General features: G+C 33.0%; 2 protein-coding genes across 2 annotated transcripts; one reads left to right on the forward strand and one right to left on the reverse strand.

The window, feature by feature from the left end:
* Nucleotides 1–7,260: 7,260 nt before the first annotated feature.
* On the forward strand, nucleotides 7,261–9,234 carry LOC105171067 (chlorophyllase-1). The gene is made up of 2 exons (XM_011092074.3): nucleotides 7,261–7,560; nucleotides 8,294–9,234. Exons 1-2 carry the CDS (start codon nucleotides 7,297–7,299, stop codon nucleotides 9,023–9,025), a joined length of 996 nt encoding a protein of 331 aa, XP_011090376.1. The 5' UTR covers nucleotides 7,261–7,296; the 3' UTR covers nucleotides 9,026–9,234.
* A 5,722-nt stretch (nucleotides 9,235–14,956) lies between these two features.
* Nucleotides 14,957–16,222, reverse strand: LOC105171068 (cytochrome c-type biogenesis protein CcmE homolog, mitochondrial). Its single transcript, XM_011092075.3, has one exon. The coding sequence runs from the start codon at nucleotides 16,090–16,092 to the stop codon at nucleotides 15,262–15,264; it is 831 nt and encodes a 276-aa protein (XP_011090377.1). The 5' UTR covers nucleotides 16,093–16,222; the 3' UTR covers nucleotides 14,957–15,261.
* Nucleotides 16,223–18,612: the final 2,390 nt, after the last annotated feature.

Raw genomic sequence — 18,612 nt, forward strand, 5'->3', positions numbered from 1 at the left:
ATTTCTAATTCTCTATCAACTTTTACTTAGTTTCAAGTCAGCCGCTCTTCTAGTTTGTATGTAAAACTATATATTATCATTTGTACGGACATCCTTTTTCACAGTTTAATTAATTTTTAGAGCATAGTTTGACTTTGATGAATTGGGCTCAAAACTGAGGTTTTGTATTCGAATTCAGGTGAATGTCTGCATGTGATTTATTTTGTATGAGTGGATCAGACTCAATTTACTCTTCTTCACCAGGCTCTCAATTGGCCCAAGTGCAATTAACATGCTCAAAGGAAGACAAACCAACCAACTCAAATTTTATCACCCAACTATAGGTTTAGTACCATAAGGCCCAAGATTATCCATCTCAAATGCCACGTCAATCACACTCTCTACATCCTAAGCCACATCATCTTAAAAGGGAGCCAACAAGGATATTGATGCAGGTAACTAATATTTATAACTTTTTTGCTCACTTGACAAGATTTTTTTTTAGCTGATGTATCATTTGAATGACGTGTTCAACAGTACGATAAACATTATTTTTTAAAATAGACATCTCAAGTATTTTAAAGATATCACAACTTCCTCTGACCAGCCCCAAAATCTCTATTAATTTGTTACTATAAATAGGGGTTAAAATGAATCAAAAGGTAACTAATCTCATACATCAAGACTACTCGAATTCTCTCATTTTTATGCACTTCTCTCCAGGTACCATTCAAACTCTCCATCTTCAAATCACACCATTTAGCTCATTCCAATCTCATGCTTTCTCTTTTATCCAATATTTACTATTTTAAGTATTAGAGTGCTAACTCTTATTTTATTTATTGGTTATTCAATAATTTTAGAATTTTCAAATAAGATTATTGGATCCATGTGATGCTACTGGACTCCAATATGCAAGATTATTATAATAATAATAATATAAATATTTTATAATTCTATCCACATGTATCTCTACGATTGATAATAGAATAGTGGTGATCTCATTAATTCTTAAAAGTGGGTTCTTTTTTTTTCTTAAAAATAAAATCAGTCTAGAAAATAGAATATTGATACTTATTAATATAAAAATATTAAATAATAACGGCAATTTGGGTTGGATGGAATAACAATTCCCCAAATTAATTGCCTAAACAAGACCGTGTATTGATATTCTTTATGGGCTTTAACAGGCTAAAACCCAAATGACAAAAATATAAATCCATAATAAGCCCAATTGAAATTAACCCTATTGTTATTATTTGGTTATTGCATTGGGCTATCACGTAAGGCTACATCAAGGCCCAATTACTAAGGGAATGCTAAAATTTTATGAGCTGGATGTCATCTTTTTAGATTTTAAATTTAGGGCTGGGAAAAAATGGGAACAATTGCTCCGTACTCTCGTGAAATTTGATGTAATTATACGTAAATTTTTTATAATTTAAAAAACTATATCTAGTATCTCCAACGCTTGTTTTCGTCTGACAAATAGATTTTTTTGTTAGTTAAAATTCACCAATTTACTGATATTAACATTTCATCTCTAATTGACTTAATATTTTCTTATTACAAGTCAAATAAACTTTTTTCTAACCACAGTACCCTTATCTTCATACGTTAATGTATGTAAAGAGGCATATCTTCGCTCTTATAAGAATAATTAGGCAATAAAAATATTATTAATTATGATCAAACAAATCAATGCAAAAGTTTTTTTGTGGATTTTAATTTTATATAGGTTTCATGCAAAAGTGTCAGAATATGTTTGAATTAGTTATGATACTGTATTTTATATTAAAATATTATATTAAATCAATATAATTCCAATATCAATACGTATAATCAAATATATTTTTACTCTCACTACTATTTCAAAAATTTAAAACTAAAACATAAAAATATAAACAAACAGACATAAGTTACTCAATTCTCATTATTTTTGTAGAGTTATGAACCAAAGTATATATAGTGAACCATAATTCTTGATTATGATCATAACATTTGTCATGATTTTATCTGATAATTAATAGTTTGGCCTCATTTACCGCAACGACAATCATTAATACCCGGTGCAAACCTACGGTTAATTATTGTTCATAACATTGCTACCTTATTAATTGTATGGCACGCTGTTCTTATGTGCATATAATAAATAACTTTTATATTTTAAAATATATTATAAATAAGAATAAAATATATTAATTGGACAGTTAAATGACTTAAGTTAATATAAAATTGGGATGTCGACAAAAATAATTATCTTATCAGTTGAAAGACATTTTTTGAATCATAAAAAATTAATGCAGTTGTATCAAAACCGCCAATTTATATCCGTAGCTATTTATCTTTATTGCCTACAGTATCTATTCAAGTTTTCTACTAGTTCACCTTTGGTGGTGAATAAGTTGAAAATTACTACAGTAAAAATTGAAAGTGTTTAAAAATAAAAGTAAAAAGCGAAAAAAATTGAAGAGGAGCGTCCCGAAAAATAAATTTTATTTATGAAGTTATCAATAAGGTGTAGAAATTAAAATGGAGCTACTTATAATTTAATATAGCCAGCATAGATCAAATTAATTTAAACAGTTCAGAAATAGATAATCTCTACAAAAAAAAAATAAATAAACTCGTTCCTACATTATAAATCACTGCAGTTTAAAAATCATAACAAATCAATACTATCTATCATGGGCACAAAATCGATGCAAAAATTTAAATTTTGAATCAATATTCACATAATTTTACATATAACCAAAATATTTGCCATAATTTTTAATTTTAGCTAATATTTTGATCTCATCTTGCAAAAAAACAATAAATAGTCATTGTGTAACCGTAATTATTTAATATTCATCAAAGAATTTTATTTTTTAATCATATTAATTAACCAATATATTTTTCCAGTGAATGTTAATAAAAAGCCATCATTTCAATTTATTTTCAACAAAAAAATTACCTATAAATATTTACTTTTTAACTATTGCAAACACCACTGAAAAGAACTTCGCAATCAAACAAATTGTTGATAAATGGAAGGAAGTTTTATACACCACACAGAAAAGTTGGACAAAAGTTTGTCTTTATAATAATTGCTTGCAGGTTTGTGCACTCGTGAACTATGTATTTTATCTCTAAAGTACAAAAGGTAGAAAAAACATCATTGACAAAATAATTTGTCATTGATAAAATTAAAATGCCCTTCTCACTTACCTCTATACTTTATTATTCTATTTCCTAAATTAAAGTATCTCCTGAACTATTTTTAGTGATTTAAAATTTTATTCACATTTTATTTTAAAAATAATATTTTTAATTTATATTTTTTATTAATTATGAAATAATAAAAATATTTATAAGCTCAATATATGCAAATATATTTCACAAAGTAAATAAATTATGTTAAAAAGTACATGTAAAAATGTGCCTATACGTAATGCATATAATATTATAGAAAAAGTATGTTATATAACTTATAAGTTTTTATTCAATTACATGTCCACATAATAAAAATGTATCACTTAAAATATAAACTATTATATATTAATTATATGATATTTTAAATTTGCACTGATATTTATTTTTGAAAAAATTTTAATATATAGCAACACATGCAAAAATTATGTAATTTTTTTATCAGTTGTGCAAAAAATATAAAAATTATAAATTTATGGAGTTTATACAGATTCTATACTCAGTATAAAAATTATAAATTATGGGTAGTGTTTATTTTAAATAAAAATTTTTTATAATAATTCAGATTATATTTAGGAGAATGATTGTAATAGAGATATTCAGTGGTGTAAATAATTAAGGGCATTTTCATTATAAAAAAATCAATGTGTACCATGAGGGGCTATTTTATCATTTTATAGTTCAGGGTTGTAAATACACTTTATGCATAATTCAAGGGTGCAAAGTGTTTTAATTCTAACTTTTATAATATGATAGAAATAAAATGTTGTATTAGGCTCACAAATGAGATATTGATAGGTCCAAGTAGGAGGTTTACTAGGCCCAAAAATTGCTATTTACCTTAAAATTAAGTTATCAACTATTTATTTTTTAGATAAAAATCAGTAATTAAATGATTTTTTGAATATATAAATATTTTCTTTAAATATGATTAAATATTTATATTTTATTTATTTCTTAAAAAAATATTTAACTTTTTATTAAGTATATATATTTGTCAATTTCTTTCAAAAAGAATATATAAATTGTTGGTTATTATATTATATTTTTTATGTATCTACTTATATATATTAGTTTATACTATACTTATAATTAAATTTCTTCCCTTATTAAAAAAATTAATTAAAAATAACTTGATAATAATTTAATATGCAAAATACTAAAATATATATTAAAAATAATATAATTATTCAAAGCATGAGGGGGATTTTTATCCAACTAAAGAGATAAGTGTTAAATTATGAATAATTCAGGAGGGTAAAGCGTATTTTACCCTAATAAAAAAAATTGAATCTATAGAATTGAAGGGTGATATCTATAAATTCTCTGATACGATTTGATGTGAATCACATATTTCAAATTGATTAAATCATCTCCATGAATCTATAAATATTTAAATTTAGATTGAATCGATACCAAATGGGAACAATCTAAATAAAAATATGTGAATATTAACAAGTTTCATAATTACAAATAGAACTGGGGGCATTTAATCTATGAGTGACCTTTAGGCAATTACCTCCACATAACTTTTAATGGAATAATTAAGGGGTGAATACAATTTATCCCCATGTAATATTGAAAATGAGTATATTACTCTCTTATGAAAAAATATAATAATTTATCTCATGTACTTTTTGAAATGAAGCAATTTACAGGGAGGTAATTTACTTCATTTTGAAAATCATAGGGAGGTAAATTGTTGTATTTTAAAAAATATAGGGAAGTAAATCGCTATTTGTTCTTTTATAAGGGGGTAATTTGCTCATTCGCAATATCACAAGGGGGTTGGTTGCATTTTTTTTTTCCAATAATTAAGTATATCAAAATTATATAGGTGCATGTGATTTTTTTTGGATGAATGTGATTGAGTACACGTGAAACCCCATAAGCACATTCATTTCATATATATATAATGCAAAATTCACGTTTAAAAGTTTATCGTCGCGTGTCATTTTCCACATTAGACTGAGTGTACATCGTCCCACCTTTTGTCTTTCACGATTGATGGTTTGTCGGACCATTCCGCCAGATATTCTTGGCATTGATAACGAAATATATACCCTATAACTTTGTTGTGTTTACCATGCATTAATTTCGTCAATTTTAAAAAAATAAAATAAAATAATGTAAATAATACTTTTATAAACGAATAAATTATCTCTTTAATTAAAAAAAATAGTACTTTTTACTTTTTATATTTTTTAAAATACAGTAATTTACTTCAATATTTAAGAAAAAAATAAAAAAAATTTACTTTTTTAGCTAGGGAGACAAATTATTTTATTTTAAAAAATATAGAAGGGTAAGTTGCTATTTTCTTTAGATAGGGAGATACAATGTGCGCTAGAATTTTTCACGTTTGCACGACCGTTTTCTTTGTTGCGTTTTGTAAGTTTATCTAAATTCATTATTCTTTCGATTGAAATCTTTATATAATGATTTATCGCTTTTATTTAAAAATAAAAAATTCTGAATTTCAAATGTTATTGACTTATAGTCAAAATAATTAAAAGGGTAAATTATATAATATCTCCTGTATTATGTACTATTAGCTGAAAATCAAATTGTATCTTATAAATATACCCCAAAAAAGAAAAATTAAAATACAGCACAAAACCCACCTTCCACTATAAATGTATTTTGGTGAAGGCTACTGGGTGTTATCCAATGTAATGGTTTGATGAACCATTGGTGGGTGCTTTTTCTAATTATTATTACTAATAAGTTACATTTTTGTAAATAATAATAATCAGGGATCACATAAAATAGGGAAATTCTGGTTTGAACTGGACTTAATTGAACCTAAACCAATTATATAGCAAGTACAATACACTTACCGTGTAATTTGATATACAATACAGAAAAAGTGACCAATCAGATGCAAGAATTTTTCCTTAAAAAATTAATTGATGTACTTATTATATCAAAAATCAATATTTCATAAGGGGGTAATTTGCTTATTTACGACATCATAAGGGGTTACTTGCATTTTTCCCGATGTATATATACTATTATACAAGAAAAAACGAGTTATAAACTCAAAGTAACAGTTATGATACCACTACATCAAATTATTATAATACTAAATATACCCTCAATTGATCGAATCCGATTAACTTTTCAACTCATCTTGAATTAACTACTCAATCAAATTCTTTTAGAAAATTAATCCCATGCCTCATAAATTAAAGTTACTCCCTTTTATCCAATTTTATTACTAATTAAAATAAAAATAATATATTATTGTTTATGTAATTGTGTTGCATGTAGATATAGTCATCGGTAAAGTTTCAATTTTTAATTTAATTCAAGTAAAATATGTATTGTAACCAATGCATTATAAAAAGTAATTAGATAATTTTTGCATGTGAAATTATAAGACCACGATAAATTTTAATATATAAAAATAAATTATAAATTTTAATAAAATAAAAATATTAGTAAAATTATGCACACCAATACGGTGCGCCACAGTGTCTAATAAATATACATCCATCCCAAGGTGACTGAACAGTTGGGGCTCGTCATAGGGACCCTTACCGATGAGTGGTAGCTGTTGCTGCAAAATGAAAGCATCCGATTTGAGCGGTTAGGTGGCAATGGGATTGTTTCTTGAAGAAATCAGTTGACTACTAAATACTTGCGTCATCATCTCTTCCATACATACCCCTAATGGCATCGTGAAAGAGAAAAAAATAAAAACATGTATCTATAAAAATTTTAATGCAGGTTGTGTTTTAAATGATCAATTATATAATAAGTGTAATTCATTTATTGTATAATTGGTGTATAGTTTTTGAAGATAATTGACCACATAGTATATGTATTACACAGTTTGCTCTGTGATTAGTTTGACTCGTCGAACTTGATTTGATTAAAAAAAAATTTATTCCCCAAAATTTTATTGGCCGAGAAAGGAAAAATACATTAAATGCAGGAGTAGGACATATATAAAAACGAAGGAAAATTATCATAGCGTGATTTGTATCCACACGAGTCATTTCATTGATTTATCACTTACAAAATGTGTGTGTGTGTGTGTGTGTGTGTTTTTCCTTCTGGCCGAGAGTTCTATAAAAGGAGGAGGGATGCAACACATGACATGCACAAGAAGAAAATTAAATGGCAGTGTTGGAAGCCAAGATTGTTGTGAGTGCATCATCCGATGATGATGTTTTCGAGACAGGAAAATTTGTGGTGACGACGATAACTGTGAAAACTTCAGATGCCTCGAGACCACCTACGGAACTGTTCATTGTTGCTCCTCTCGAGAAGGGCACATACCCTCTGCTGCTCTTCTGCCATGGTTTTCTGTTTGGTAACAATTGGTACTCCAACCTCCTCGGCCACATTGCTTCCCATGGCTACATAGTTGTTGCTCCTCAGGTAAAACACACATGTACTTATATTTTATGTTAGAAAGACGTCTCGCTAAAAATATAGGAGTTTTTGCACTTATATTGTTCAAATATCTGACCTTTACCCATATGGATAATATTACACACCCGAGATCTTGAGTCGATGGAACGCAAGGACTTATTCTAACCAATTACGGACATATAAAATGGCATGCTCTTACATATAATGATACCAAGACCTTGAAGTGGTATTGTTTGTTTTGGCCGAAATCCCATATTTAGTTAGGTGAACTTTGAGGTTTATAAGACGCTTAAGTCTCCCATCTGGGTCCGACATGGAACAAGTAGTTCAAAACATCACCTCTAAAAAGAAACTCACACTCTCCATTCCAATCTTTATACATAGATTTACTATTTGTTATATCAAAAATATAAGGTCTATTAAAGTGAAATAATTATGTGGCTGTTATCCTTAAAGAATAAAATAAGTTTGGATTCTCTCAATTGTAACAAATCATTGTCGGTACGATTTCATATAAATCACAAACGCCAAAATGAATCAATGGTCCCAATGAATTTATACATATTAGGGTTTAGGATGTACGGGTCTCGATCGTAAAGACTAGTACTAATAAAACAAATTCAAAACTTATCTGAAAAACATAAATCTTATGTGGAGAGGTCTTGATACGACCTTAATAATATATTTGTTTTTCTTGCATATAACTAACACATCACAAACGTGTTGTTTTCTTGATTAGTTCTATGGATTCATACCCATTTCCATGGCTGAGGAAGTGAGGAGAGCAGCCCAAGTGACAGAGTGGCTAACCACAGGCCTCCCTCTTGTGCTTCCTGAAAAGGTCAATCCCGACATCGACAATCTTGCTCTTGCAGGCCACAGTAGAGGTGGCAAGACTGCTTTTGCCTTGGCACTGGGGAGAACAGAACAAAAATCCCGCAAAAAAAAAGCACAGTCAATAAGGGACGTCGTCATCGACGTCGACGTCTCTCAACCCTCCAAATTCAAGGCAGTAATAGGAGTAGACCCGGTGGCTGGCTCTTCCCCGTCGGATCGCCCCCCACCCCAGATCCTTGAATACATCCCTCGATGCTTCAACATGTCGATCCCTGTGGCCGTGATTGGCACCGGATATGGCAACCAATCAGTAGGCATCTTGCGGCCTCCTTGTGCCCCGGACGGCGTTAACCACTCGGAGTTCTTTAATGAGAGCAAACCACCAGTATGCTACTTTCTTGCCAAGGATTATGGTCATTGCGACATGCTGGATGATTGGTACGCAAATATGATGAGTTATGTGTGCAAGAGTGGTAAGGGGCCCAAGGATCTTATGAGGAAGAGCATCGGAGGTATTGTGGTTGCAGTCCTCAAATCTTATTTGGGAGGTAGTGATGACGCTCTCAATGCCATTGTCCATGATCCCACTACTGCTCCTACAACGCTTGATCCCGTCATTTATGTCAAAGAATGAAATAGCAAGTCGTGTTTTTATGCTAAAAAATGTTCAACTTTTGAGTAATAAAGTTGTTGGCCAAGTGACTGGCCTCGCCCTCTGAATGTAGTGTAGTTCGTATCGGTATTTGTATTTTCTCTCTTCTATTTGTGGTCAGAATAAATTGTAATGCGTTTGCTCAGATGCCGAATGAACTTAAAGGAAAAATCCATCCTTGTGTCTGATTATTGTGATTTCCACATTTGGATAAGTTATTCAATGTAAAGGACTTGGGAAATAATAATAATCTATAATGGCCGGGCATTTTAAAAAATTGCTCGAGATATCGAATATGGCATTCGGGTGTTTGAAAATAAAAAAATAAAAAAAAGATATGGTATTGGACCGTCCATCATTTATGCGCCTGTTAAGATGTCCAACATGGACTCGTTTACGGGTTTTTCTTTTATAATTTCAAAAAGAATTAGGATGTTTATTAAGAAAAAAAAACAAGTTTTCAGTAAAACAAAGAATTAATTCATTCCAATCAAACTAAAAATTTTAAGATGAAGTTACTTTATACTTTATCTTGATACTTCTCGTCTTGCATACTTCAATTTTATGATAAATTATAATAAATATATATATATATTATATATAGTCGTGTCAATATCATATCATATTCTAATTTTTTCTTTTTTATCTTTTGTATCTCCATATTAGTATGCGTCGTCATATCCCTATCCATGCATCATAAACAATAATTGATGGAGTACTGGAGGCACGTTTCATACGAAGTGGAAAAAACTTATCTCTTCTTGCAAGTCCACGAACACAATGATTACGTACGCGCATTTATAACGTTATCTTGCAGACAATAATGAAATAACTGCTGCAATGTGTACGAGCTCAGAACAATCAGTCTGGTTTAATTTAACGGAAGGCAAATAAATTTATAGTTGACGATGATTTAAGACTCCAAATAGAATCATTAAATTAAATACCAACATAATCGTGGCTAATATTGTATATGCATGTTGGTTGGGTGTCGTCATAATGCGCGGACGACATGATTTGGACATTCAAGGTGCAAGGATGCAAGTATATTTATCATAATAATAATCTGATTGCGAGTTATTAACTAGTAGGCATGCCTACGTGGTTGAGCCGGTTGTTCCTAAAGGTCCCAGCAAATTCTTGATTGGAATAAAAGAAAATTCTAATCGATCTTTTATCACATTATGATGTTTTTACTCTATTGAATGGTCGGGACACGCATTAGAAAACAATTGGAAAATTATCTGGAATCCCATATCTCTATTCAACAACTTCGATTAGGTCTTTGATTTTGATTGAGCTGAATTCTTGCCTTGGGAACTGTGAATTTTCGCACAGCGGAAACATAGAGAACAAGCAATTGTTCGCAGTATTTAAACGAAGGGAAAGAAGGAAATTGAAAGCAAGAATCACTGATTGTATTTCTTGAGTACTGATAGTTTTTGGTTGCAATGAAGAAGAAGACACCCGTCTTCTTTTATACACAGCAGAAGTAACCAACTCTTAATAAATCGTGCTTGACTAATAAAGTTGCTAAAGAAAGGAAAAAGCGATTAAGAGCAACGGCTAAGAGAAACCGTATTTTAAGGCAAAAGGAAAAACGTTAAAACCAAAATACGATCTTCAAAGCCTTCTCCTTCTTCCTCTGTACAGCAGCTGCAGCAACAGCAGTAAACCATGTACAGCAGACCAGCAGATATTTCAACACTCCCTCCTCAAGTTGAACCTCCCAAAATGTTTACCAGGTTCAACTTGGATATCAGATGCATGAATTTGGTACCTGTTAAGATCTTTGTAAAAAGATCCGTTGGTTGCTCCTTAGAACAGATATGCTTAGGAAGGATCAGCCCTTCTTTATATTTGTCCCTGACCAGATGACAGTCAATTTCTATGTGCTTAGTTCTTTCATGGAATACCGGATTAGCAGTTATGTATAGGGCTGCCTGATTATCACAGTAAAGTGGGATAGGAGTCTGAACATTGATCTTTAGTTCCTTAAGTAAACTATGAATCCATATAAGCTCACATGTGGTTGTGCCCATACTTCGGTATTCAGCTTCTGCAGTAGACCTTGAAACAGTAGTTTGTTTCTTAGTTTTCCATGATATCAAGCTTCCTCCCAAGAATATGCAATAACCGGTTAAAGATCTTCTTGTTTCTTTGCAAGTTCCCCAGTCTGCATCACAATATGCTTCAAGGCTGAAGTTGTTGTTAGAGTTGAAGTGCAAGCCTCTGTTCATAGTTCCCTTTAGGTATTTCACCAAGTGTAGTGCAGCATCTAAATGTTCTTGACAAGGGAATTGCATGAATTGACTGAGCTGCTGGGTGGCATAGCAAATGTCTGGCCTTGTAAAGCCAAGATACAACAGTCTACCTAGCAGCCTTCTATAGGATTCAGGGTTGTTCAATTGCTTTCCTGCAGCAGCTTTGAGCTGCAAACCGGCTGGAAGAGGAGTGTTTGTGGCCTTGCTTTGAGTGAGGCCTGTATCAGCTAAGATGTCTTTGATATACTTGCCTTGAGTGATGATCATTCCCTCATCAGACCTGCCAATTTCTAAACCAAGGAAAAATCTGGCCTTTCCCAGATTCTTGATAGTGAACAGATTATGCAATTTCATTTTAATATCAGTTATAGTATGCTCACAAGGTCCTGCAAAATACAGAAGGATTTAGAGAACTTGAGTCTAATAGAGGAACAACTACATAGTTTGCTGACAGATAACAGATTAAACTTTAAGTCAGGAACATGTAGAGTGTTTCTCAAAGACAGTTTATCATTGAGTTTAACATTTCCAGAGTATTTAATCAGATGTTTACTGCCATCAGCCAAATGTATATAGGTGTCTTGAGCATAATTTTCTGTAGTATCAAATAAGGAGTGATCATTGCACATGTGGGCTGTTGCCCCACTATCAACAATCCACACATCAGATTTTCTGGAATTTAAAGATTTATGCTCAAAGGTTTTACCTGAAAACTCATACTTATCTGGTTGCGCTGCTCCGGTGTTTTGAGACCTCAGTTCTTCAAAGAGCCTGTGGAACTCAGTTCTTATCAGATTGGACATTGCCTTCCCATCAACGGTATTGTTGGCCCTTTCAGTCTCTGTATTCATGGCGACAGCTGATCTATTTTGAATGTTGAGATTGTTCTTCTTTTGTTCTTGCAGTGGTTTGTACCAATCCGGATAGCCATGGATTTCAAAGCATCCTTCCCTCAAATGGCCGATCTTCCCACAATGCTTGCAAACTAAAGATCTTTTGTCTACTGTGGGTCTCTTCTTCCAAAGGTTTCTTGGAGTTTCTTGCTTCTTGAAAGCTTGCATTGCCATGTTTGGAGTTGTCTGTGTCTGTCCGAAATTGACCTCTCTCTGTTTTTCAACATTCAAGACCATTGAATAAGCCTTGTTAAGATCCGGCCGTGGTTCCATAACCAATATCTGGCTTCTCACATTATCATACGCCTCATTCAATCCCATAAGGAATTGAATGAGCTGATCATTTTCTTTTGTGTTGGCAGCTTCTTTTAAGGCTCCGCGGGTGCAACTTCCACAAGTGCAGGTTGGTATGGGGGTGATGCAAGCCAGTTCGTCCCACAGCTTCATGAGCTTGTTGAAGTACGCTGATAAGGACATCGTCCCTTGAGTAGTAGCGCCCAATTCTTTCTTGAGTTGATATTCCATTGGCCCATTGCTTTGGCCAAATCTGTTTTCCAGTTCCTTCCATAGTGCCCTCGAACTGGTTGTGTACATGAAACACTCTGAAATTTCTCTTTTGATAGAGTTCAGAATCCATGAAGCTACCATGGAATCTGTTCTTATCCACTGCTCGAATTCCTTGGCATTCTTTTCTGGTTTTTGCAATTCTCCATTAATAAAGGGAAGCTTCATTTTGGCTGTCAGGCCCAATTTTACGGACCGGCTCCACGAAAGGAAATTTGTTCCATCGAACAAATTTGTCACCAGACTGATCCCTGGGTTGTCACCTGGTTGAAGTTTCAAGATTTCCGGATCTTCCGCCATTCTTGAAGGTTTACTAGATTCTTGGTTTCAAGAAGGTTGATGATGTGATTTTATTTCAGCAAGAAGATATCAGAGACCATCAGTTGATGGCTCTGATACCATGTGAATTTTCGCACAGCGGAAACATAGAGAACAAGCAATTGTTCGCAGTATTTAAACGAAGGGAAAGAAGGAAATTGAAAGCAAGAATCACTGATTGTATTTCTTGAGTACTGATAGTTTTTGGTTGCAATGAAGAAGAAGACACCCGTCTTCTTTTATACACAGCAGAAGTAACCAACTCTTAATAAATCGTGCTTGACTAATAAAGTTGCTAAAGAAAGGAAAAAGCGATTAAGAGCAACGGCTAAGAGAAACCGTATTTTAAGGCAAAAGGAAAAACGTTAAAACCAAAATACGATCTTCAAAGCCTTCTCCTTCTTCCTCTGTACAGCAGCTGCAGCAACAGCAGTAAACCATGTACAGCAGACCAGCAGATATTTCAACAGGAACAAAGGTGAAAGACTGCTGTTTTTAGATTGATGAACAAAGGGTTCAATAACCCAAGACAGGGTAGCACGGCAGCATTTTGATAGTATTCTGGCCAATGAATGAGTTTGCTATCGAAGATAAGACAGAACAGTCCAGGGTCATTTTTCTGGTCCCCAAGAAATTGCAGAGGGCTAATTGCTACAACATAAGCTCAAACCAGACATAACTCAACTGAACAACCTAATTCATAAGAATTGGGTTCCAACCTTCTGAGGTCTTGTGGAAGGATTTCTTTTCCTTCTGCACTCACTTAATCAGAGTCATTTTCAAGGTCTAGAGTGACAATGAAATAAGTATTCTTAATCCCTTCATTTCATCATATTTTAGAATCAAAACCTTATAAATAAACATCAAGTGTATAATTATATTATTATAACAACACTGCACCACCACAAATGATACTGTATAACTACAAAGCCATCCATGTATACTACCATATTCATCAGAATTTTCATACTGAATCAGATCAATGAACCAATTTCATAAGCTACTTGGCACTAAATAACATATAGTATCTCAATGCCAGCTATCTGAATATCAGTTGAAATTAATACTAAGATAATATACACATCTTTTCCAGATAGGAGTTAGTCATATCTGATTTCATCATTGCATAGCTCCAATTTTGAAATTTCCCTAGCAGAACTGGTATTTGCTCTTTGTTTCTCTTCATTCTCTTCCCCGACATTTTTTATTTGAAACCCAAAGATCATTTAGTTCTGGGACCCTGGGTTGGTTTTTTGTGGTGGTGTTCTATGAACTTTGGGCAATTAAGATATCCAGAATCTGCTGTAAAGTACTTGGGCTGTGGTGGGTTGTGGGTGATGGTAATGGTTGTGTACTAGAGCCTCGATCACTACTGTGAGGAAGACAATGGGATTAGGAGCAGCAGATCAGCATGTTTAAGTATTTCAAAAATCTGGCTTATGGTGGAGCAAATTGATGTGAGGTACGGATATATAAGTCGTGGTGCTAATTCTACCTAATGGTGACAGAAAAACTTACACTGCTTTTCGGTTACCTATAAATCTTAATATCATAGTTTAGATCTTTTAAGTACTTGTAGATTTTGAAAGATTCTAATAAGATAACTTCTACTGTTTCTTGTTAGCCAATACATAAACTCTGTTCCTCCATGTAAATATCATCCACTGCTGTTTACATAACTATTTAATCAACCACTCAAGCATATGAAGACTTATTTGGGAATTTCATAACACAAATATTACTTTGTACTTCCATAAATTGAACTCGCCACAAGAATCAAAAGGTCATGAAACAAACAGAGACCACTTCTCCAATTCAACATAATGAAGCAAAAGAATGACACATGATAATTAAAGCAAGTAGAGATCGCACAGTTCTATAAGGGACAACAAACATAACTGCAATTTATTATTACTTCTCTTAAAACCAGTAATCCAAGAAACCCCATTCATTCCCGGGGCACTGTTACAACAATTTTTCAATTAGAACCCGTCATTCAATATCTCACAACAACAACAACAAAATCGCCTAAACCAGTCTCCCTCTCATCATCCACCCCTCATTTGCACTGATAAGTTATAACAATTGTTATAAAAATCAAATTCTTCATGAGTATAAGAATCATACTGATTACTGATCTGATTCAAACCCAAGAAAAAGGATTTGGAAACATACAAAATCACACCTTCACCGGCCTGGCACTATCGCTGGAAGTAGCGTTGATCAATGCTTCCTCCCCCTTCTTCTCCTTCTCTTCAATCAACTTCTTGTTTTTCTCGATTGCAGTGGCAACCTCAGCAGGCATATACTTCTCATCATGCTTCGCCAAGACCTCCGTTGCAGCAAAATAGCAGTCCAAATTCCTCGCCTTCTCAGAAATCCCCAATTTACTACTATTCCTCAACATGACCTCCTCATTCTTCCGAATTTCCTCATCCACCGGCTTAATGAACCCCTCAACGACCACGGAATGCCCCTCGCGGAAGAGATCGGGCAAACTGCCCTCGTACTTGACCAAAATATCCGTGATCAAGTCGGTGATCACGAACTGAATTTCCGGGGAAGAAGGAATTTGGGCAACGCTGTTCTCAAGGACGAGGCCACCGAGGCGGAACTTGGATTTTGTAGGATTGGAGTAGTACTTCTCTAGGGCATCCGTGGGGGTGATATAGAACACTAATTGATCTTGGAATTGGTTAAGGACTATGATTATGAATCCGGCGATGCAGCTGAAGGTTAGGGCGTAGGTCCAAAGGCGGCGGGTCTGGAGCTGCCGGGCTCGAGCCCCAATGTCGGGCTTGTTAGGTCGGGTCGGTCGGATGGACCGGGTCGAAAGGAAACGGAGAAAGGGGTGTTGGGGGTGGTTAAAGATGGGAGATCGGTAAGAATTTAAGTGGGGCTGGGTAAAAGGGTGAAGCTTGGGTACAATTAGGGTGGCGCTAGCGGTGTTGAAGTGATGGCGGAGGAGGAGGCGGCGGCGAATATAGGACAAGGAGAATGTAGAGGCCATTGGAGGAAAGAGAGGCGTGGGGAGAATCTAGAAGGGTTTAACGGAGTTTCAACCATGCAACACCCTCCACCTTTGACATACCCACGAGACGATATAACATTTCTCGGACATTCGTTTGGAAGTTGGACGAATTTCGCAGACTTTTCGTTTAAAATTTAAAAAATTGTGTACTTTGTGAATATTTAAAAGTCAAGAATTTCAAAATTCTAATAACAAGTAATGTGAATTACAATTTATCGACTATTGATTAACTACCAAAAAAAATCATAGAAAGTCGGTCTTAATGTTTTTTAAAATTCTATCATAACTTACCATATTTAATGTCAATTAAGATCATAAATATTATAATAATTTAAATAAAAAATAGGTACAATGAGTGCCAAATCTGTCCATGCGGAGAATAGTGAGTAGATAAGTCTGCAATGACATATATTTAATTTGATGTGAATGTACAATATACTTAATTTAAGAGAATAACAAATTACATAACAAACATAACAATATTAATAATAAAATTATGAATGCCATAAAATTCAATTGAGAATTTATTTTCTTATAGTAATAATGTAGATTGATAAATAAAAGATTAAAAATGTTAATTCTCACTCATATAAAACTAAAATTATAATTTCACCTACCAATAATTAACCATACCACACCGAGAAATTTAAGCACAAGAGACGATAAAACTAAATCCGCATACCTCTCCGTAAAAATTAGAAAGAGCAAATTAAATTTTATTTATCATGATTCATCCCCACAGCCGGAGAAAACATTGTCCACAAGTGCAACCCTAACCAAAAATTAGGGTAAAAAACATAAAAAGCACTACTAAAAGAACCAATCCAATAGCACCCCACACCACTCAAATAATTTTATTATGAATTTAATAAATATGTTTTCAATCTCATACTCTCAACTCTCCGTATATAACAATAGGTATATGAATATGAACATCTACTGCCGGAAGAAGGCGGCAAATGAGAGGAGCACCGTGAAGCAAATGACGGCACCGGAGCAGCTGACTGAAACCCCTGCACCGGCGTCAGGCCCTGGCGCCGGAGCCGGCGCAAAGGTGCTGTCCTGCGCCCTGACGGCGGTGGAAATGAGACAGAGCACCACAAAGATGGCGGCGAAGAATGCAGCTCTAGAAACTCCGGTTTGAGCCATTCGAAAGTAATTGAACAAATTGCGCAGAGAGAGAAGTGTAAGTGTGATTGGTTCTACGGAGAGGAGAATGAAGCAAAGCGGTGGATGAAAGGGTAAAAGAAGGCATTGTATTTATAGCCTTTGGCGGTTGGATTAGAGTGCTGATTTTGGTTTTTATTTTAGGTTAATTTGCACTAACGGTCGAATATCTTAACGTTGGGGGGGTGTGGGGCCCCCACCTGAAAGGAATAGAAGGACGTTGCAATTGTCAGAGTCTAATTAACTTTGGAAATTTGTCCTTTCTTTTTCCCTTTTTTTAGCAGCAAAGCCAAACATGGCCCCCACCCGGATTTCGCTTCTTCTTTATTTGTTAGGTGAAATATTTACATCCAACATTTTATGCCATTTAATTATGGCCTTAATTGAAAATTTCTAAATTCAAATTAGATTCTTTCAAATCCAATTAATTTCATTTTAATTTTGTACAAATTTAACAATTTTGTTATGAAAAGACGTCTTAAAATAAAAGAAGGCTTAGCCCAACTAATTTCGTGTCGGGATATTATCCACTTTTAATTTAATCCCATAAGAAGGAGCTATATAATTTTGTTCTATTAAATTGATAAATCATTCAAATTCATCGTTACAATTGAATGAGACGTTTGCTTTGATCATTATATATTTATTATAATTAAATAAAATTTAAAGATAGATCAACTATTATCTGTAATTTTAAGATTTGCATACGATACAGTGATCCAACGATTATTTGTGATTCAATATGTTTTTCAACTAACAAGATAATTAATTTATTCAAATTTTTAAATTTTTTATTATTTAATAACTGCCCAATTAATATATTATTTATTATATGTACACAAAAACAACGTGTCACAATACCCAATAATACAAAAATACCTATCAAGGAAAATGGCATGGAGTTGGAGTTAATTGTTTTATGCAATCAAGTGACATATTTCATAGTTCTATGTGAACCAATATTTGTTGGTTCAATTGATAAGAAAAGCCAATTTTAATTAGATAATTGTGAGCACGATTTTTTATGCTAGTATAAGTATTATGTTAGTGGATAATTTATAAAAATTTCGATAAACAATGTTTGATTCAAAACGTATACTCTGTATTGTGGTAACATTCTGAATTGAAACCCTTCAATTATTTTATTCTATAGCAAATTTAAATAACATTAGAATTTATACAAACTCATTATGAATGAGAAAAAAAAAAAAAGAAATGTATATTTTTTATACCTTATCTGTATATTTTTTTATTTTTCAAGTTTCAATATAATATAGATATATATACATTTAATAATATAAAAGAGACGTGATTTGACAACAAATAGTGATT

This window comes from Sesamum indicum, linkage group LG9 (genome assembly GCF_026168435.1).
Source record: "Sesamum indicum cultivar Baizhima isolate 11 linkage group LG9, ASM2616843v1, whole genome shotgun sequence".
In the NCBI taxonomy this organism is placed as follows: Eukaryota; Viridiplantae; Streptophyta; class Magnoliopsida; order Lamiales; family Pedaliaceae; genus Sesamum; species Sesamum indicum.